The sequence below is a fragment of the Neophocaena asiaeorientalis genome, unplaced genomic scaffold, assembly GCF_003031525.2.
Source record: "Neophocaena asiaeorientalis asiaeorientalis breed wild unplaced genomic scaffold, Neophocaena_asiaeorientalis_V1.1 scaffold418, whole genome shotgun sequence".
In the NCBI taxonomy this organism is placed as follows: Eukaryota; Metazoa; Chordata; class Mammalia; order Artiodactyla; family Phocoenidae; genus Neophocaena; species Neophocaena asiaeorientalis.
The window spans coordinates 6,056,823-6,078,868 of NW_020175731.1; the positions used below are offsets into that span (position 1 = coordinate 6,056,823).

The 22,046-nt window shown below is 36.8% G+C and overlaps 1 protein-coding gene across 2 annotated transcripts in view; it reads right to left on the minus strand.

Moving 5' to 3' along the window:
• UTP20 (UTP20 small subunit processome component) overlaps nt 1-22,046 on the minus strand; it is a 90,318-nt gene that overhangs the window by 25,289 nt on the left and 42,983 nt on the right. For both annotated transcript variants that reach the window (XM_024732102.1, XM_024732103.1), the window contains exons 26-40: nt 21,438-21,604; nt 19,562-19,770; nt 15,005-15,148; nt 14,332-14,411; nt 11,219-11,436; nt 10,559-10,703; nt 9,256-9,343; nt 8,248-8,391; nt 8,001-8,051; nt 7,744-7,896; nt 6,268-6,423; nt 5,793-5,933; nt 5,064-5,201; nt 1,231-1,370; nt 892-974 (exon numbers count right to left, since the gene is read on the minus strand). In XM_024732102.1, coding sequence (XP_024587870.1) covers nt 892-974; nt 1,231-1,370; nt 5,064-5,201; nt 5,793-5,933; nt 6,268-6,423; nt 7,744-7,896; nt 8,001-8,051; nt 8,248-8,391; nt 9,256-9,343; nt 10,559-10,703; nt 11,219-11,436; nt 14,332-14,411; nt 15,005-15,148; nt 19,562-19,770; nt 21,438-21,604 — 2,057 coding nt within the window. The remainder of the gene's footprint in view (nt 1-891; nt 975-1,230; nt 1,371-5,063; nt 5,202-5,792; nt 5,934-6,267; nt 6,424-7,743; nt 7,897-8,000; nt 8,052-8,247; nt 8,392-9,255; nt 9,344-10,558; nt 10,704-11,218; nt 11,437-14,331; nt 14,412-15,004; nt 15,149-19,561; nt 19,771-21,437; nt 21,605-22,046) is intronic.

Below are 22,046 nucleotides of genomic sequence, written 5' to 3' on the forward strand. Positions count from 1 at the left end.
CGGATATTGAATTTAATCAAATGTTCCCCCTGTGTCTATATAGATGATCACATTTTTTTGTTTGCTAATGTGTTAAGTTCCATTAACCAATCACCAACTTCATGAGTTAGTGGGGGCTTCCTCTTTTTCAGTCACCTGAAATAGCTGATGTAAGGTTGAAATGATCTATTCCTTGAGTGTTTGTAAAACTTGCCTATAAAACAGTCTAGACCTGGCATTTTCATCAGAAGAAAATTTTTAACTACAGATTCCATTTCTTTAATCATTAGAGATCTATTCAGATTTCCTATTTCTTCTAAAGTCAGTTTTTGTATTTTATTTTTCTAAGAATTTGAACATTTCACCCAAGTATTCAAATTTATAAGTGCAAAGATCACAATGTTATTTTACCTTTTTCATTTAACTGTGATCTTTTAAAATTCCTAATATTTATTATGCCTTCTATTGTCATTGGTCAATCTTGTCAGAGGTTTGCCAATTTATGATCTTTTCAAAGACTGATTTTTATTTTTGATGATCCTTTCTGTTGTATCTACTTTATATTTCATTAACTGTGCTCTAATTTTTAATTCTTAGACTTTCTTTGCATTTACTGCTTAACGTTCTTTCTACACATTAAGGTGATATAATTGAATTTCTGTGTAAATAATCTACAGGTCAGATTTTTTCACCCATACAATTTAGTCTGGACTTCTCTACTGTTAAATAAGTTTTTTACAAAAATACTCAAACCATTCATTTTAACCTCCTCCTGACTCATTCACTGGTCACTGGTCACTGCTACAAGAGCAGGAAAAGGGAGTAAACTGAATTTTGCTATCTTTAATTCATGATCATAAAGTATCCAAGGATAGGAAGGACATCTAGTTTAAGAAAGTTTAAAAAACTTACTCTCTTCCCTCTGAAGTTTTCTCATTTGTTCTTCCAGAGTTTTGTGGTCAAAGTGGAATGCTTCTAACACTATCACTAGCAAACTGTTAAAAAAATTTTCACAGAAATGTTCATTTGATTAATAATATCACTTGACTATTAAAAAGAGAGGAAAGTTAAAGACTTATGAACATTAAAATTATTTTTACCAGTCTTAGGTATTTTTTCAGTTTAACAAGTCTTAGTATCACCTCATTGATACAAGGTAAAAGTAAACTGAGATTGTACAAAGCTTGTTTCAGAAAATAATCCAAAATTTACATTTTAACAACAAAACAAAAATAAGCAGTTTGCCCATACCTGACACCCAACTTTTGATTGATCTGTCCCGCCTGTAAGACATGAATGAAATGTTTCAAGTAATATATATATGCCGACCAAGAGAGATGTTTGCAAATAGCTCCAATAACCTCTGTGGCAGCAATGGTTATATTTTCATGCTGTAAAACAAATCAAGAGCATCAGTAAGTATTTGCAAATAAACTACACAGCTAACTTGGTGCATTAAAAAGCTTAGACAGTAGGTGATCAGCAATTATAGAAAGGAAAGAACGCCCAAACTATACTCCACTGTTTTCCCCGAGCTCTAGGAAAAGATGCTGTCAATGAAAGGAATGACATCTTCCTCCCATTAAAGGATATTAACACATTTTGTTTTCTATTCCACTCAGACCTCCCTGATTGGTTCAAGCCTACAGACTGAATGAAGTAAATTCAATGTGTAAAAGTTGACAAATGTCAGAATCAACTACAGATTGCACCGCTGAGCATTCGTAAGTACGATGCAACGGAGATAGCTCTTTCAGACCACAATGGAGAACAGGAGCTGGATTTACCCTCACACCTTAAACCAGAAAAGCAGACAAAAATATATGAAACAGTTTTCAGACTTTGCACATCTAATAGTGCAGGACAGTGACTCCTGAGAGAAAGGAAACAAATGAAATGAGCTGTATAGTTACCCCAATTCATTGTGTGGGGATAACTGTCAGGTCATAGCACATGAGAAGAAATCCAAAAAGGGCCCCATGTCTCCCTGAGTTAAGGGGGCAGAATTGAGGCTGTGGAGCTAGAGTCCTCAGGGCAGAGAACCAGACAGAAGAGAGCTCCACAGAGAAAAGCTGCCCAGAGAAAGAGCTCCTTAAGCTTCAGCTGAGAACTGATCAGTACACACGAGGAAGGAGGAGACAGGGAAAGAACCACCAAAAAGGAAAAGATGAAACACTCATCTAAGACCACACAGGGATGAGAACAGATCATGTTCCTATCAGCCAGAGTAAAAAACCTCATGATACATGAAGCAGTAGGTATTCAGGTACTCAGAAAGTTAGTGCCTCAGTGGTGGGTTCAAATAAGCACCAGACTAAAGGCTGCTTGTGCCTAACAGAGCTTAAAAGCCAGCCTTAAAAGGACCAGACAGGACTTCCCTTCTTACAGTGGGTAAGAATCTGCCTGCCAATGCAGGGGACATGGGTTCGAGTCCTGGTCTGGGAAGATCCCACATGCCGTGGAGCAACTAAGCCTGTGCACCACAACTACTGAGCCTGTGCTCTAGAGCCGGTGAGCCACAACTACTGAGCCCACATGCCACAACTACTGAGGCCCGCTTGCCTAGAGCCCATACTCCGCAACAAGAGAAGCCACCGTAATCATAAGCCAGCGCACCGCAATGAAGAGTAGCCCCTGCTCACCACAACTAGAGAAAGACCACGTGCAGCAACGAAGACCCAACACAGCCAAAAATAAATAAATAAATAAATAATTTAAAAAAGAAAAAGGACCAGACTACTCACAAGTAGCCCAACTGCATCTGAAAAAAATTCTCAGGAACACTTAAATACAAAAACATCCAGCACCCAGCAAAGTCACATTCACAATGTCTGGCATCTGAAAGAGAGCTACAAGGCATACAAAGAAGCAGAAAATAACTCTAATGAGAAGAAAAATCAACCCATTGAAATGGACACAGAAATGACACAGATGATACAGACTTAGTAGTAGACATAGATATTAAAACGACTGACATAATTATTGATATATTCCATTCGATCAAGAAGGGAAAGGAAAGCATGGGCATATTAAGGAGAGACATGTAAGAAAAAGGCCCAAATTGAACTTTTAGAGATGGAAAAAACAATTCTGAGGAAAGATACACTGGATGGGATTAACAGTAGATTAGACAGAGCAGAAGAAAAGATTAGTGAAGTTGAAGACATGGTAATAGAAAAATGAAACAAAATGAAACGCAGAAGGGAAAAAAGAAAGACTATTTAAAAAAAAAACAAGAGTGTTAGTGAGTTATGGGACAACTTGGAATGGAATACAATGGAATCTCCAAAGTCAAGAACGGGAATCAAAAATATCTTTGAAGAAGTAATGGTCCAAAATTTCAAAGTTTGACAAACACTATAAATCTATAGATCCAAGAAGCTCAACAAACCCCAAGCACAAGCACATCATAATTTAATGGCTTAAAATCCGTGATAAAGAGAAAATTTTAAAGCTAGCCAGGAAAAAAAAAAGATATATTCCACTCAGAGGAACAAAGAATGACTTCCTTTAGAGACAATATAAACCAGAAATCAGTAGAGTATATCTTTAAAGTACTGGGAAAAACCTCAAAACCTGAGAAATTAGAATTCTATACCTAGAAACATTGTCTTTCAAAAACAAAGATGAGAAAGGACAAACAAAAGCTGAAGGAATCCATTACCAGTAGACCTGCACTACAAAAAATTTAAAGAAAGTCTTCCTGTCAAAAGTAAAATGATACAGGATGAGTATTTGCATCTACACAAAGGAATGAAGAGCACTGGAAATTACTGATATAATATGGAAGCAAATACAAAAGATCTTTTCTTTAGTTTTAAGGATCTCTTTAAAAGATAATTGATGGTTTGAAGCCAAAACAACAACAGTGTATTGTGTGGTTTAAAACTAACATACAGGTAAAACTTACAAAAAAAAAATAGTACAAAGATAACTAATAAGCCAACAGATAAAATAAAATCATTAAAGGATATCCAATTAATCCAATAGAAGAAGAAAAGGAGGAAAGAGGAAAAAAACAGAACAAATGCAAAATAAATAACAAGACCATAGATTTAAACCCAACCATATTAATAATCATATTAAATGCAAATGGTCTAAAACCAATTAAAAGGCAGAAACTGTCAGATTGGATTAAAAAAAGCAAGATTCAGCTATATGCTACCTACAAGAAACCAACTTTAAAAGTAAAATAACAAATAGGCTAAAGATAAAAGACTGTAGAAAGGTATACCATAACAATACCAATTAAAGCTAAATAAATTTATTTTTTTCATCTACACCTCTTTCCTATTTTACTGCCATCTAACGCTGAGCTGCTTACTGGCTCTTCAAACTGGAATTTAGGGATGCATTCTTTTATCCACTTTAGAAATTCTTAAAAATTTTTTGAATATCCTGAAATAATAGAGGAAACCTATCCTTGAACAAGATCATATAGTCAACAGTATAAATTCAAGTCACAAATCCTGATATTATCTCAGATAGACTTAAATATTTATCAAGTCTTTACCATGTGCCAGGCACTGTTCTTATGCACCATGAGGCATAAAAGTGAAGACATTCTGAGTTCAAATACCAGTTCTGACTCTATGCTTTTGAGAAAGTTCTATAACCTCACATATTCTCAGTTTACTCCCCTATAAAACAATGATAACAGTCCCTACCCCATAGGGTTGAGTTGTTGTGAGGATTAAATCAGATTACATATTAAAGTACTTAGTATTGTGTCTGTACCTGGTATAGAGCTAAAGAAAAGGCAGCTGTTGTTTTAGTTCATTTCTTATGAGCCATTTGGGAAAACAAAGAGAATTAAGGCCTATGATACAAAAATAATAGTATGCCATCTTAGTAATGTGATCATTTCTAAGTGAGGAAACATTTTGTGGTTGGCCTTTGTGAGCTAAAAATAGCCACCATATTTAGAGCAAGTGCCAGGCACAATTTTAAGGGCTTTAGAACTATTCTAGGACTGTAATTATGGTGTCAACATCAGTATGGATGCCACCAACCCCATCTACGGTTTGGAAAAGTGTGTCATGGTACAAGGAGAAGCTTACTGGTTTCTAGATCTAATGCCCTACCTTGATCATTTTCTCATCAAAAATTGGAGCCATGGCATAAGGCATGATGTAATTCTGAAGAGATTTAGAAGACAGCACAATTTTGCCTTCCATTAGTTGTTTTGCCAATTTCTTCAAGGCTCTTGCTCTTCTGTGGATCTACGAGTCAGATAAAATATGAATTAGTCACTGAATAATCTCACCTACAACCAGCTCCATTTCAGTATCATGTTCCTCTTCCATGAAAAGACTAAAAGAGTGAAATATAGTCCATGTGTTACATGAGCAAACACTTGTGCCTTGATTTGCTTTCAGAGACATAATCCATAGTATTTCTTTACCAATGGATCCTAGAGCATTTAACCTTCTTAGGAAATGGCAGGGAAAGGTGACACTATTATTGTGGTTTCTGATACCACTGAGGAAATCAGACCCCAGGGAACAATCATCTCCTATGCAAATTTGATGATCACAAAGACCAAGGAATGAGAAGCTCAGAACTTTTTGGAAAATTAAAATATATCTTTTTCTTTTTTTTCCTTTTCCTTTTTTTTTTCTGGCCGTACTGTGCGGCTTGTGGAGTCTTAGATCCCCGACCAGGGACTGAACTCCAGCCCTTGGCAGTGAAAGGGTGGAGTCCTAACCACCGGACAGCCGGGGAATTCCCTAAAATATATCTTTTTAAATGAGACAGAACGGTTTGAAACACTTGTTTATAGACAAGAAAAAGAAAGCAGAATTGTCTTCTACCTGAATGTGCTTCATATTCTCAAAGAAGTCCATTTCTGGATCATGGCAATCAGTTAGCTGTACCAAGTCTTTAAATTCTGGTTGATCTGGAAAGGTTTGAATTAAACAGGAAAGCAGCGTGGTATAATCTTGTTGAATACTCTGCAAACATGGAGTTGAGAAAAAAATTTTTTTTTTAATTTTAAAAAGAATTTGCTTCTTAGGTAATACAAAGAAACACCGAAAAAGTCATTACAATTTTTTAAAAAGTAAAACATCCCCACTGAAACAACAAACTGTATAAAATCAGAAGTGACAGCCCTCTTCTCTGTTCCTACTCCCCTGTTAAAAGTTTGCTGAATATTTATACAATCAAGTATTTTAATTAAGTGTACTAAGCCTGACTGCTTTTCTACACAACTATAGCAGAAGTAGGGAAAAACAAAAACAAAAACAAAACCCACAGATAGTAGTACTTAATTGCAAACCCCAATACCTCTGTCTGGCTCTTCAATCCTTTCCTCAGTTTCTCCAGGAGTGAACGATGAATGATTTCTCTATATTCTTTCTCTGTGACATTCAAAGCAGCAAGCTTTTTGATGATATTCATCAAGCACATGCTTGCATTATCACTTAAAGACATGTCTCCTAACTGGACACAGGAAAAAACCCAAATTATTCTGTATAATAACTATAATATTGAATATTATTTCCCAATGAAAGAGTTTATAATATTTAGCCACTGTTCTGTATAAAACTCTCTACTAAGAAATGTCCCCCAGGTACTTCATACTTAAGGAAGAACCGAACATAGGGTTGTGAGGAATACAGTAAGTGACTGAAAAGTCATGCTTACTGAGAAGTGTCAGTAATTTCAGAAAATACTATGAGAGGTACTATTTTTTTATTACTGATTTTGCCTTTATTTAGAAATTTGGTATTTTATCTGTCATGGATTTTTTTTCTTTTTTTCATTTTTTATTGAAGTATAGTTGATGTAGAGATGTGTTTTTTAATTAGCTTTATTTCTCAAAGCAAACAGAACAAAAGGTTCACTAAAGCCAGTTTTCAATATTCAGAATCAGGTGATCACTTACAATGACACAGTTGGCTGGTATAATTCTGGTTAGCTGCTTCAGAGTTCCTGGTTTAAGGAATGTAGGTTGTGAGTGTAGAGAAAGTATTCCCAACTCAGCCAACCAGGCATTGATTCAGGTTCCCTCATGTTGAAATTTGATAAGATATATGAAGAATGAGCCCAAATGAGGAGATTACTTTTTCCTATATTACTTAATCCTTAATATCAGATGAACAACTATAAAATGCCACAAAAAGATTACTGATGTCACTACATAGTTAACTATTAACCAAGGGTTTCATTTTCCACATTTTTGAGTTTTAAGTCATTTTAGCAACATGGCACTTAATATAGTTGCAAACCCCTTTTATTTCTACTATATCAATAAAAGAGGGCAAACTGTTAAATAATATAGTTACATAACTTAAAAAATTGATATTTAACTGACACACTATGAAATTCACCCTTTTATTGTACAATTCAATGGTTTTCAGTATATTCAGAAGGCTTTACAACCGTCACCACTATCTAATTTCAGAACATTTTCATCACCCCCAAAGGAAACCCATTAGAAGTCACTCTCTCCGTTCCTCCCGCCCCTCACAGCTCCTGGTAACCACTCATTTACTTTCTGTCTCTGTGGATTTTCCTATTCTAATACATAGCTTTTCGACTTTTCACAGTGCTTTCACATATATTATTTTATTCAAAATATCTGCCTTTCAAATCATGAGCATAACAGTACGGTCTTTGCTGAATAAAATATTCTACAACTAAAAGAAATTTTATATTAAAAATCCCATCCCCCTCCAAACCAAATTAAGAAATTAGGTCATTTAGTCGTATTATCAAAACAATTTAAAAAATTCATAAATTTTTGCTATAAAAACCTACCTCCATGTTATAGAAACAATTATGCATAACAGGAATTAGGTAGTTAACGTCCACGGTTTGCATCTCTTTAATATAAGAGGTGATGGTCTGGAACGCTGAGAAGCGAACATCAAAGTTGATATCATCAAGATGTCTTTGATCAAAGGCGTTAAGCTACAAGAAATGCCATTGAAACCATATAAATGAAGGTATATAAATCTTAAATAAGGGATAATAATACTTTGGAAGCAAAAGAAACATAAGATTTTCTTTCTTACCTTGACAACATCAGTAATGTATTTTAATCCACTATCAAAATCAGAAAGAGTCTAAAAGGAATGAAGGTAATATATGATTAGTGAATAAAACCTTAACTTGTCTGCCTGCCTCCCTTTGACTCCCTGCCACACTCAAATATATATGGAAACATCATATCAGCACCAAGCAAGCTGCTAATATGCATTCCACTTCATAGCTATCTTTTGAAAAAGGGGTGATTTTGGGGTAAAAATGAATATTACAGACCTGGAAAACTGTACAAAGCAACTGTCTTGACAACTTGTTCTTAATAACTGAGAAGAGTTTTGCTAGAGGCTTGAGGAAGCTCGTAGGCTCCAGACAATGTTTCAACAGGTTTTGTACTGTCACCAGAATATCAACCTCTGTATCCTTAAGAAAAAATATTGAGAGAAATCATATTTCAGTAATTTATAAAACTGGTCAAATTGGCTTTAATATATTACAGCACAGAAAACAAGTATAAATAAGAAGTAAAAGTAGTAGTACTTAGAAAAGTTATTTCATAGTCTTTTAAAAGTTCTTAGCATTTTAACTTAACGAAAAACCTATAATAGTGTCCATGAACAGTTTCTTCCTTTAATTCTAATAGGAAATATGCATGGTTTTAAAAAATAATTTCTTCTATTTTCTAGTTAAAGAGCCAAGAAAAATGAACTTGCTGAGGAAAAATACACACTTCTGGTTGTTCACAAATCTGTGGTCTTCTAAACTGAATTACTATAGAGTAGGAGTCATTCAGTATAACTCCTAAGGCCTTACAAATGAGTGTGCAAAATGGGAAGACTCTTTTAATCAAGACTGAACTATGGTTTGAAAATCACATCAGAAACTCTAAAACTATGCCTGAATATTAAAACAGTGACTTTTCAGTTTGCCACTGTCACCATATTTAAGATCAACGCGTGTCTCAGGTTGCAGATTTGTTATTGATCAAAGTCAGAGAGGGGAAAAAATCCTGCAATGGATTAGAAGCTAAACAAAGGAAAATAAAGGGTTTGAGACTTTTACTGTAATGGTAGATGATGAGGTCTCCACCTTCTCGCCTGCCCCCATTCCTCTTTCTGTCCCCAGTTTTCTCCTCTGTTTTCAATTTTATGTTTCTGTATGAAGTCTTTTCACAAATACTCTGGGATAAATACATCACAGAATCTAACCAATAAAATTATTGTTTACAAATAAACCTAAAAATAAAGTGCCACTTCAAAGACAAATAAATGTGCTGTGAATTCATGCCTGAGCAATACTGCCACGGTGGAGGGAAGGCAGGAGCAGTGTAATGAGCAGAGAACTTTGTTCTTTTTCTTTCATAAACTTGCTGATCCTGGAGAAGGAAAAAAAAATGGAATATGTAAGGAAGATATATAAGTTGAGTATTTCTCCAAGAAGTTAAACTTTTTGTAAAAAAAATCAGTGATGAAAGACCCAGGTGGCTTTTAAGTATGTGTGTATGTGTAAAAAGCTTAACTCAGTTATTTAGCAGTGCCCACTCTTATTTCCCTCCAACTTCAGGTTGGTGGCTACTATTCTATTGCTTTTGTAATATCTGATTGTGTAGGTGGGTTATAGTAAACTCCAATCCTATAATTAGTAATTGATAATTACTTATTTCGCAAGGAAACAACATTTTAGGTGCTAAGACTTGTTTTAGGTTTTATACACATTTCCATATAACTCCCCAAACAGCCCTATAATGTAGGCATTATTAACCCCACTTTGCCCAGAGAAAACTGTGGCTCAGAGAAGTTGATGTCACAGAGCAGGTCTTTCAAACCTAGTCTTTCTGGTGCCTAATCACTCATCATCTTCTCACTATCACGTAGCCTATGATAAAATTTAGTAAGTATATTTCCCATGGCTTCCCGTTCTGCAAAACTTAGAAATACACTAGGATAAATAAAACATTTAAAAGAAGTTCCTGGAAGATTCTAATATATCATTTTTTTATTGTTGCTGAAAGTAACAGAAAAAATAAACTTTCAACAACTAAGTCCTGTAACAATTTAGATTTTAAGATAGAATCATTTTGTGCACTCAGATTCACTAACCAGGCACTTTGTAGAAATCACAATTGTATATTACCAGGTCTAGCAGTATGTAGAGAATCTTTAAAGAGAATCTTTAAAAACCCTTGCAAGATCTTCTTGACTCTTAGAAGAACAAATACAGCAACCTGCTCTTTTAAATTATTTTTATCAATCACACTTAAAAAAAAAATCACAACTATGTGATCTCACATAACTCGAAATTTTAATTGAACAAAATACGTAAAGGCTAATAAACAGGCAAATCTATTAGTCTACCTTAGAATTTTGAAAAGTCTGTTATCTTTTATAATAAAATAAAGGCAGATGTCATAAAAGGTTTATTCCAGCAGAGAAAGAGAATTCTACATTAACTTAAAAATGAAGGACATTTAAAATACTGAAAACTTTTTTAGCTTATTACCTTGTTAAAACAAATGAAAAACCAAGCATAATTAAAAAAATTAAAGCTACAGGTGGTAATGTTATCTTTTAAGGACCAATGTATCACTTACTTTGAAAGAATGCCCAGTTCCTTACTGACTTGTGCTCTATTCTTCTTCTTTTTCACCTTTTCTGCACTTATTGTGGTTTTGCTGAGGTACTGGAGAATTGCAGGTACACGAGGTAGAATTAATCGTCCTCCTATCGTGATAGACTCTGAAACAGTGATAAATGTACTGATTTTAAGTAACTATGCTCTTAAAAGCTAACTGTACAATATCTTCCTAATGACAGAAAAGGAAAGCACTCAATTACCATGAAAATTTAATATATTTCAACTCTAAATATTAAATAACTTTCTTCTTAGTCAAAACATCTATATCAGTAGCTAAATTAAAATTTTATATGAGACCCTTGAGGATTTAAACCATTTTGGGTAGTAGTAAGAGAACTGTTAGGATAATATGGTAAGAATTCAGAGACATGACAGTGGAAATCATCTGATAATGTCCTGAAGGATAGTTGAGCTTTCTAGAGCGTAAATAATCCGCATTTCTACCTACTGCAAAGAAAATTCAGCTTATATAAATTGGTATTAATTCCTAGAGAAAAGAAACTCTTCTAATAGCGTAAGTTATAAAAAGAGTCAGATTCTATCAACTTTTCCATTCTGAGGGCACAAATGATACCTCAGAAGTATAAGAATCGTTTGCTCTGTACAGCTTACATACCATCTGCACTTTCTGTGTATACACATCCTGTCACCGGTAAGCTCAAAACTGTTTCTGTGGGTTCAAAATCTGGAAGGCTAAGAAGGTCATCGGCTATTTCCATCACAATACTAGCTGTGGCTTCAGAGAGGTTCTTTGCTGAGAGAATCGCAAAAACATTGGTCAGGATATCACATTCCGGGTGCCCAGGTTTCTGTTTAGCCAGGAAAGGGAAATATCTGCAAGAAAAAACACTAAAATAGTCATCTTCTTTTTCAATACGTTTATTTCTAAAAACATGTTCCATATGAATTTTCATAGAGTTTAATGAATATATATGTGTATGTGTGCATATGAATGTTAATAAGATTACTCAGAAGGGAAATTACTTTAAAATCTAAAATTTGATGGATAATAATTCCAGGCACCATACAACCATTATTATTATCTACGCACTTTATGTATATTTCTCATTTAATCCTCACAACATCTCTATGTTAAGGTGGTATCCTTATCTCCACATTACAGATGAAGAAATTGAGAACTGTCTGAAGCCAATGAGCTAATAAGTCATAGACCTGAGCTGTGAACTGCAGTCTAAGCCCTAGTTCTAAAAGAAATGTATTAAAGACAGGCTATTTTTCAATTATAAGCCTTCTAGAATATGAATGTTTATATGCTCACATAAAAGCCATGTACTACAACATGAAAATTAGGAGTACAGACCACAGACCAAACAAATATTTGCTGAATTAGGATATGCAACATTCAGATTAGGATCATTTGTCAAGGGAGGGAGATGAATCCATCTCCAGTAATGAAAGACTCACACGAACGATACCCAAAAAGGTAGAGAACACAAAAGCTTTCCAGCCACGGGCAAACTAGCAATTGTTTTACAGCCAGAGATGCAATCCTAACAATCAGTAGGAAGGCCAAACTGAAAAAATTCAAATAGTTTGGCTTTACCAATTCAGCATCACTGGAAAAAGAGCTCAAGCACTTTAACATACTTAGTCCTGAGAGACTGAAAGAACAGTTCTAAGAGGTTATACTCATACATCTTTGTCCAACAGATACTGGGGATAGTATGTGCAGGCACCAAGCAAGACACTTTACATATCATATGTCCGTTGTCAACGAGAGAGAAACTGTAGAAGACAATGAGGTGGCATCCAATGATGCGGATCTATACTTGAGTAAGGACCCAACTAACATATAAACCAAGTCACCACTGTAAAGTCTTCTTGGATGAAAGTCCTTCATGGCTTATTTGTATTAACAATGACACAACTATAAAATATTTCTCAAGTATGCCTATGAAGTGCTGCTTATAAATGTCCAATGAAAAAGCAAGATATGAAATTGCTTTCTCAGATTGGGAAATAAATGAAAAGAGCCCTTATGACAGTAAAAATAAAACAGGCTTTCCTGAGGAAGCCAATGGCAAGGTATTGTTTTTGAAGACTATTTAATGACACGGGGAAACGTTCGTGACATAATTTACATGAAAAAAACAAAATCAAAAGCTAGCTATAAGGTATGATCCCAATTTTGTAAAAACTGATGCCAAGATTTTAACATCACTGAATCAACAATAAACACATTTTATTTTATTCTATCTTTCATTCTTCAAAATAGACCAGGGCAAACTTAAGTCTGTTTCCATCACTGAGATAAACAAAATAGGTTTCTCACATTCCCAACTTTACTGAAAGTTCCCACATTCTTCAGCAAATATTCATTTGGTCTGTAACACAGCATCTCTGAACCATCAGTAGATGAAGGTTCTGTAAATGGCTCATAATGTCCACAAAAGGATACTGATTTGTGACCATTAGCGCTGTATGCATATTTAGATGGAGTTTTACAAAGAAGAGAAGACAATGACCTAGAAAATCCAGAAAGCTTGTGAAATTTTTAAGTGGGAACCGGGAAAATGACAGAATGCGAATTACAAATCAGCTTTTATTTTTAAGCAAACATGCAAAATTGTAATATTTGGGTGATGATATAACTACCTAGTGTGTTTCACATCTGTTTTTCCCTTTGCCAGGTCAAATCAAACTGCTGATACAATCACTACACATTGGAAGAACAGCCATATCAATCCCAATACTACTAATTTTCTTCTTTTTAAAAAAATTTATTTAGTTTTGGCTGCGCTGGGTCTTTGTTGCTGTGTGCAGGCTTTCTCTAGTTGCGGCGAGCGGGGGCTACTCTTCATTACGGTGTGCGGGCTTCTCATTGTGGTGACTTCTGTTGTCGAGGAGCATGGGCTCTAGGCACACGGGCTTCAGTAGCTGCAGAGCGTGGGCTCAGTAGTTGTGGCTCACAGGCTCTAGGGCACAGGCTCAGTAGTTGTGGAGCATGGGCCCAGTTGCTCTGTGGCATGTGGGATCTTCCAGGACCAGAGGTCGAACCCATGTCCCTTGCTTTGGCAGGTGGATTCTTAACCACTGCACCACCAGGGAAGCCCCCCAACACTACTGATTTTCAATTTTCAATTCTTTTTTTTTGGCCATGCCACACAGCTTGAGGGATATTAGTTCCCCAACCAGGGATGGAACCTGGGCCCGCTGTAGTGGAAGCACAGAGTCCTAATCACTGGACCGCCAGGGAAATCCCTAATTTTCAAGTTTTAATGAAATTGTAAAAATAGCTAAAAATGTGTAAGTCTTGATATAATATACACTCTACCATTTTAATTTATATTAAATTGCAAAATGTTGTTTTATCTATTTTTTCCTTTTTTTTATTGCTGTAAGTAATTCAAACACTCCAAAGATATATCATGAAAAGTCTCCCTTCCCCACTCCAGCTCATCAAACCTCCACTTGCTATGGTGACACTGTTTCTCATGTAGCCTTGATCCATTTTCTATTTCATTTTGTATTTATACACACATACATACACATACAAAAGCATTTCTCCTGGAACACACTACACCTATTATTCAGCAACTTGTATTTTTCTTCAAACTATGCATTTTGAGATTCAACTGCCTTATTCTTTTTAACTGCACTGAAAGTAGGTCACTGTGTGGAAAGAGCATAAATTACGTTACCAGTTCCCTTGACCAGTCAGTCTAAAACACTGCCCTTTTTAAAGGCAAAAAAAAAAAAAGATTATACCTTGCATTTCTGCACCAGATACTAATTAGCTTCAGCAGAGGAGTAGGAGAATACTGACTCTCAGACCCAAGCCTGCTGATCTAGGACACAAAATAAAAACAGAATACAAAGTAAGAACATACACAGAATTGTAGGAAAAAACCAAACAACTGAAAAGCAGAACAAGAACAGAAATCACACCAGAGGATAAAAGAGCCAAGAGATAAACATTTAAAGGACAAACTGAGTAGTGAGAAATCTTTCCTAAAACCAAGTCTCTCCTACAGTCTTAGCTATAACTACACCAGTTATCATCACCAAGTGGGGACAACCAGAGAAATCAAACAAGGAAATAAGAAAAAACCCTGTGTATTCTCCCTCATGCTCGTCAAAACCCAAAGGCATACTATGTGAGGTGCTACAAAAGTTAGGTTACATTTGCTTAAGAGACAACAGTCATATTCAAATTAGCCTTAAGTATAAACGCTATGGTATTGGAGAAACTAGCTCTGGAGCTTTAGGTGGTAGTGGAGGCAAAGAAAAGTGTTCTAAAACTTGCAGAAGCAAAGAAAGGCTTGATGTGAAAGAAAAGACCCAGATTAGCATTCGTGGCTGGGTGCAGACCGTGCTGGTGAAGCAGTATTAAAGGAAAAAGCAGAAGGTATCCAGGCAGAACAGAGAAATCAAGCTTTACCTGGGGCCAAACTGCACCATGAAATACAGCATCAATTTCTTCTGTTCTGAACTGATAGGACTCCCAGTCCAAAAAGATATCAGTTACCATTTTGATTCCAAGACGTCTTAAATTTTTCAGTGGGTTAATAAACCTCAGCTGTATCTGTAAAATAAAGATCTTCTATTAAAAAGATATCGCTTTTTTTCTTGACTCCTCAGGGCGGCACTCCTGCTCAGGTGGTGAAGAATCAAGCTGGGATCCTGTTATGAAGCTCTGATCCACATGGAAACGCCAACTGAGTAAGTCATATTGCTTTCCTTATTGAACAAGAGGGGAAAGCATACTTAAAAAAACCAAGTGGTGAGATGTGTTCTATTATCAGGCCCAGTAAAATCACACTGTGTCCTTAGGGCAAAACAAAATCTCAGTGGGAACAGCTGTTTTGTATTCTACATTGTTTTACTTTTCTGAAACTATACATTTTAAATTCAAGAGAATATGAACAAGGATGCCATTGCTTTGCTATGCAAAAGTCTGAGGAATCATGATAGTCCACATACCCATCAAGTTTCTACCATTCACTTTTAGCTGATTATCTCATTATACAAGTTACAAAGAGAGGAGACGACAGGCAAGCATAAGAAGGTGACACAATTACAAGTCATTCTGTTCTGCTTCAATTCTACTGGCAATATTTTCATTATCTGCTAGATCATGTTTGGTGAAAAATAGAAACTATTACTGACATTTGAAAAAACATGGTATCATGATCCCCCGGAGTAGTAAGAAACCAACCTTGGCAAACATGACATCAAATCAGACCCCTCCCTTTCCCCTATTCCCATCCAATCAAGTAGGATCTGCATGTACTCTTCTCTTTTGTAATCAGCTGCCCAGACTTCTCAGTAATTGTTGAGTAAACTGGAGAAAAATCCTGAAAATGAGCAACTGGAGACTTTAATTCCTAGAGGAACAGTCCATATGACTGAGTTTATGGACATTTACGAAGTACCTCATTGCTTAAATGTATAAAAACAAAACAAAACAAAACAAAAACAAACCCAAACCAAAACGACCCTCAAGAACCCTCAAGACCCCTGTTTCAGTGTCAGTCAATGCCCTGGAGGATCTGAAAGATACAAAAAAGTAAATGTGTAACTTAGCTCAAACACACAAATGTAGAACTTTAACTCACTTGAGCATATTACCGTGCAATAATTCATTACAGAACCTCAAGGAATTCCTTGGACTTTTCCAAGAATTAAAAAAAAAAAGAACAGAACAGAAAAGAAAGCTCCTACGTGTCTGGAAGGCTAGCACCTCACTGTCTAATGAACTGTGAAATTGCATTAATGATCCTTTGAGTTACTGATTGTTGACTCAGGAGAAAGGCTGCATTCCTGAGTAACGCCTTCTAAGTTAACCAGAAAGTCAGAGGGCTTACCGAGGGTTTATACAACCTGTAACATTTCATGACTTAACATAGCCATGTATAGGTAGTCACTATCCCTCACTATAAGGTAAAAACTAAAATTCTCACACAATTCTCCCTATGGCCCTGAAGCTCTCATGTAACACAGACAAAAAAAACTTCTAAGACCCCTTTTCAGCTTCCACTCCTGGCCCTACACAGCCTCTTTCCACCAAGCAAAGCAAGTTTTGGAACATCAAACTGACCTTATCATTCCCTTGCTTTCAAACCTCTCAGAGGTTTCCGAGTACACTTCAGAGTAAATCCAGCTCCTCATCATAGCCTACGAGGCCCTACCCACCTCTTGACCTCATCTTACACATCTTGCTCCTTGTGCTCTAGCCACCTCAGCCTTCTGTCTCTTCTCAGGATGTGTCAAGAATGTTCCACCTCAGGACTCTGTACTACTAGTCATTTTCTCTGCCTGAAATGTTCTTCCAGTGGCTGGGGAGGTGTCAGCTCAAATATCCCCTCTTTAGAGGTGGCCCTGAACACCCTAGTAAGAGCAGCACCCATCCACCTCCAGATGGGTCACTTCCTACCACATTCCCTCATTTTAAATTCTTTATAGCTTCATGTCTTTCCCTAACATGCTCATGCCTTCCTCTACTTCTGTGAATATATGGAGTGTATTTCTAACAGCTGTTTTAATGTCCTTGTCTGATTCTACTACCTGTGTCATTTCTGGGTCTGCTTCTATCCACTGGTCTTTCTCTTCATTATGGGCAAAATCTTCCTTTCTTTGCATGCCTGGTAATACCTGACTAGATGTCAGACACTGTGAATTCTAGTTTCATTTAAATCACCTAGAAGTTTCTGAACAGGGATGCAGTTAATTTATTAGGAAAAGGTTTGATCTTCTTAAGCTTTGTTAGTGGTGTCATAGCAGCCTTTATGCTTGGGCTAAATCTGGCTCCACTACTGAGGCAATCCCCGTCCAAGGACTCTCCCTGATGCCCCAGGTCTCATGAGGTTTCTGCTCTGGCTGTTGGGAACACGAGCTGTTCCCAGCCCTGTGTTAAGTCAGAGGACTGTTCTGCCTGCTCCTTTTGCGTGGTTTTATTGCTTCTAGTCAAGATGGAGTGACAGGGACCAGATTTTATCCTGCCCTCTCAAGACACTAAAAAGCTGAATAGAATATATGAAACAATGATTTCTGGACACTGGACAGCAGGCAACAGAGGACAGTAATCCCTGAGAGAGGGGAAACAGATGAGATGAGTCCTACACAGTCCCCGGCTTCCTGCCTGCAGAGTTTCAGGCCTCGGTGTGGAAAGGAAGAGCCCAGGGAGAATCCAACAATCTTCTTCAAATGAGGAGACAGTTGTGCGACTTGGGGAGGCCAAGGTGGCTAGAAGTCACAGAGCAGAGTACTGGAGAGGAGACAGTGACACAGAGGAGGATTTTAAGAGATCTGCAGAGGAGGCTCCGGAGTTTATTTTCCTCTTAGAACTTACCATCTGGCATTATTCTGATAATTTTTGTATTTATCTATAATCTTCTCCCCAAGAAACGGAGTCCTTACCATCTCGTTCTCCACCTACAACAATGTCTGGGAGATAGTAGGTGTGAAGTAAGTATTTACTGTATAATTAAATGCACAGGAACTTTTGTTTGCTGCTTCATCCCAAACCTTAGTACAGTGCCTGACAAACAGCAGGGGCTCATTTAATATTTGTTGAAGGAATGAATGAAAGAATGATGAAAATAAAATAGTGCCTAGCAAAATGGAAGGTGTATTCTCAATCTGTAGATCTTGTTAACCAGAGAATATTATTTCATTACTAAAGCAGATTTATACCCATGCATAGCCTGAAAAAACAGTGTTAAACTTTGGCTGTCAATTTTTAGTTATGTATTTGAGAGGCAGTTCATCAGGCATATCCCTAAAACAAATGAGATGAATTTTAGCCAAATCAAAACTGTGCCTATTTGTCATTAACTGAGAATCGACAGCAGATATCTGAGTCTGGGTTTTCACTTCAAGTCCCATTTTCTCCAACAAGCCTTCAGTCAGTCCATAAAAACATTAAGTTTCCCTAAACTCCAATGTGTATACTTATGTCCACATACCTGTTTCAACAAAACATAAATATAGTCTTGAATATAATTCAGAAAACATTTCCTAAGCACCAACTCACGAAGCCTCCTGGCAGTTAGCTAGCTGACTTGTCTTGCCCTATCTTGCTACTTACCTTTATTTAAAACATTACACTTACAATAGGCAAGCATTTACCTTTAAAAGAGGGGAACTCTGTCTCAAAATAACAAGGACAGTGCTAACAGTATTCTATTCATTATCCAATCACTTTGAATTAAATGTTAGAAGATGTCCTACACTTTTATGTTCCTGAAATTAAGATCTAAGAAACATCAGCTCAACTACCTCTGACTTTGTTCTGAGATGTATACAGAACTAACTCCCTACCTATCATTTCACCTCCTTTTTAAATAGACACTTGCTATAATCTGCATTTTCTAGCTATTCATAAATATTTATAACAGTGAAGATTCCCATTGTAGGGAAGGTCATTTTAAAGAGATGCTTGGGCTTCCCTGGTGGTGCAGTGGTTAAGAATCCGCCTGCCAATGCAGGGGACACGAGTTCGAACCCTGGTCCAGGAAGATCCCACATGCCGCAGAGCAACTAACCCTGTGAGCCACAACTACTGAGCCTGCGCTCTAGAGCTCGTGAGGCACAACTACTGAGCCTGCACTCTAGAGCCCACGAGTCACAACTACTGAGCCCACGCACCACAACTACTGAAGCCCGCGCGTCTAGAGCCCGTGCTCCGCAACAAGAGAAACCACTGCAGTGAGAAGCCCACGCACTGCAATGAAGTGTAGCTCCCTCTCGCCGCAACTGGAGAAAGCCCACGCGCAGCAACGAGGACCTAACACAGCCAAAAATAAATAAATACAGAAATTAAATTAAATTTAAAAAAAGAAAGAAAAATACTTAAAAAAAAAATAAATAAAGAGATACTTTACATAAGAAAGAATTAACCTAGAAGGATGTTAGATATTCAGGCCTCAACCAATTTCCCAAGTAAGACACAGACTTTTACCCAAGAAGAAAGCGTTGTAAAGTGAATCTCTCTCACCTTTTCTCGTTGATCAAGGATGTGGGATACAGTTGCGGTCATGCAGAGCAGTATCTGCAAAATCTTTGGTAAGTATGCACTGATCAGATGACTAATGTTCTTTAATACTATCTCAAGGCTATTTAAGATACCGTGCTGACGACCCAAAGGAAGAACTTTAGACAAATCCAAATCTTCTACTGCTTGAATGACAGCAGAATGGCATTCTCCTAGTGAAACAGAGAGGAGCAGAGATAACATGTGAAGGGAAACATTAGTTTGTTACTATTTATAATTATAGCTTCCTTTCACTTCCCCTCAATAATACAGCATTTTCTACTGTTATAATGATTTACAGATGATAATGTACTTTACTTGTATTTTTTCTCCTTTTGATTCTTACCCAACATTCAATGAGCTAGATGTGATGGCTTTTACTACTATCATTTTATAGATGAGGAAACTGAGGAGTAAAGGAAAGTAAGAAACTTGTGACAGAACTAAGCCTCTAAGCCCAATTCTCACCCTATTTATACTGTTCCTCAAAACCTAAGGAATTCCATTTTATTCCGTCTATCAACTTTCCACACATTTTCTCCCTCTCAGCTTTCATGGACTATGCTATCTTCAGCAGTTTCCAGGAAAATGTCTTATTACATTATAAGCTCCTTTAAGGCTGAGAATCAAGTGTTTTATTTCTCTTGCAGCCCCTGATAAATAAATAAAACAATGGTCCTTTATAAACAGGTACCATACTGATTTCATAATTTACTTAAAAGACTTGAATTGTTATTGCTTGAGCTTTACTTCAAACCAACTGGTACGAGATCATGAGCTTACTGATTCATACATCAAAACAGTCTATCCATAAGGGTATCATTAATAGCTACTCTTACAACAGAGGCTATTACACTGAACAAAAACTCTTCTATTCGTTACAGCCAACTTCCTTCACAGGACCATATTACACTGAAAGAAAAGCTTTTAACAGCTATATCTATTATCCCCTCCCCTCCCCCACCCCCCGAGGGGGGGGAAAAAAAGCAACACATTACCCTATAAATACATATCTATGTTTGCCCAAAACAAAGCAATTTTAAGACTGGAGCAGAAGTACTATGGTCAGGAATATCTGTGTTCAAATACCAGGTTTACCATGGGCAAAACACTTACCTCTCTAAGCCTCAGTCTCCTTATGTATAAAATGGGGACAACCAAGTACTGAAACCTAATGTGGCCGTTTTAACAGTCAACTGAGTTATACATAAAGGGCCTGTCATAATGTCTGGCATGAAGTAGGAACTCAGTAAATGTTAGCCATTATTATCACTATTAATTACTAAGATCGCATACTGGAGAACATACCACAGAGCATCACAGCTCATTGTATACACTTACTAATCCACTATGTTTAGACCGTGAGGCTCAGAGCAGAGATTACAAATATTCATTTTTCTATATTCAGCAGAGTGTCTGGGGTGCAGGAGGTATTCAACAAATCATTATGCAATAGATGAGCGATTCAGTGAATGAATATATGCCAAGACTATTAAGATTAATTTTGCAGCATGCTTTAAGTTTCTAAGGAGAAACTTATTCATCATATATGGATAAGCATCATTTTTCAAATGGCCTAAATGTACAATAACAACAAAAAATACACATTTTGTAATCAGGGGCTTATTAGCACAGGGATGACGATAATCCCCAGGATCATTTGTTAGCTCCACCTAATTCAATCAAAGTTTTTAAAAAACTGTGTCAGCAAAAAGACCACCTTCGAGATTAGGAAGAGTGACCCCCTAAGAAAGATGCCCAAGAGCGTGGGAAACAGCCTGAGACAGCAGAGGTCTGAGGAGACAACATGCATGCAGAGCGGCAGCTAGTTGATAGCTACCATTCTTGAAGTGCTTCACAGGCTCAAACAGCAGGTCTAAGAATATGTGGATCTCTTCAGGCTGGCTCCCAGCGAGGAACCTCAGAATGATGGACATGCGGGTGCCAGAAGCAGATTTCCCCTGAGTTTTACTCCCAGTTTTATTCTTCATTCGGCCATACAAAATTCTAAAAAGTCCAAAGAATGTTATTTGTTTGCACGTTCATCCTAAAACATTATTTATCTGCACATTAACCCTAAAACACAGTTGTTTCATTTTCCTAAAAGGCTACAATAGTAACTCAACAGATTTAAATGGATACATTCTAAAACAAGGAAGAATGAAAATAGAAATTAGATATTTAATATGGAAATTTAAAATAACAACAACAAACACAAGGCTAAGGGAAGCAGGAAGAAGGAAATAATAAAGACAATGGCTAGAAGGTGGTTCTTTGGAAGAGAAAAAAAGCAATAAACTAGGCAAGCCAGAGGTAAGTCTAATCAAGGAAAAATGAAAACAAGAATATATAGATTAGGGCTTCCCTGGTGGCGCAGTGGTTGAGAGTCTGCCTGCCGATGCAGGGGACACAGGTTCGTGCCCCGGTCTGGGAAGATCCCACATGCCGC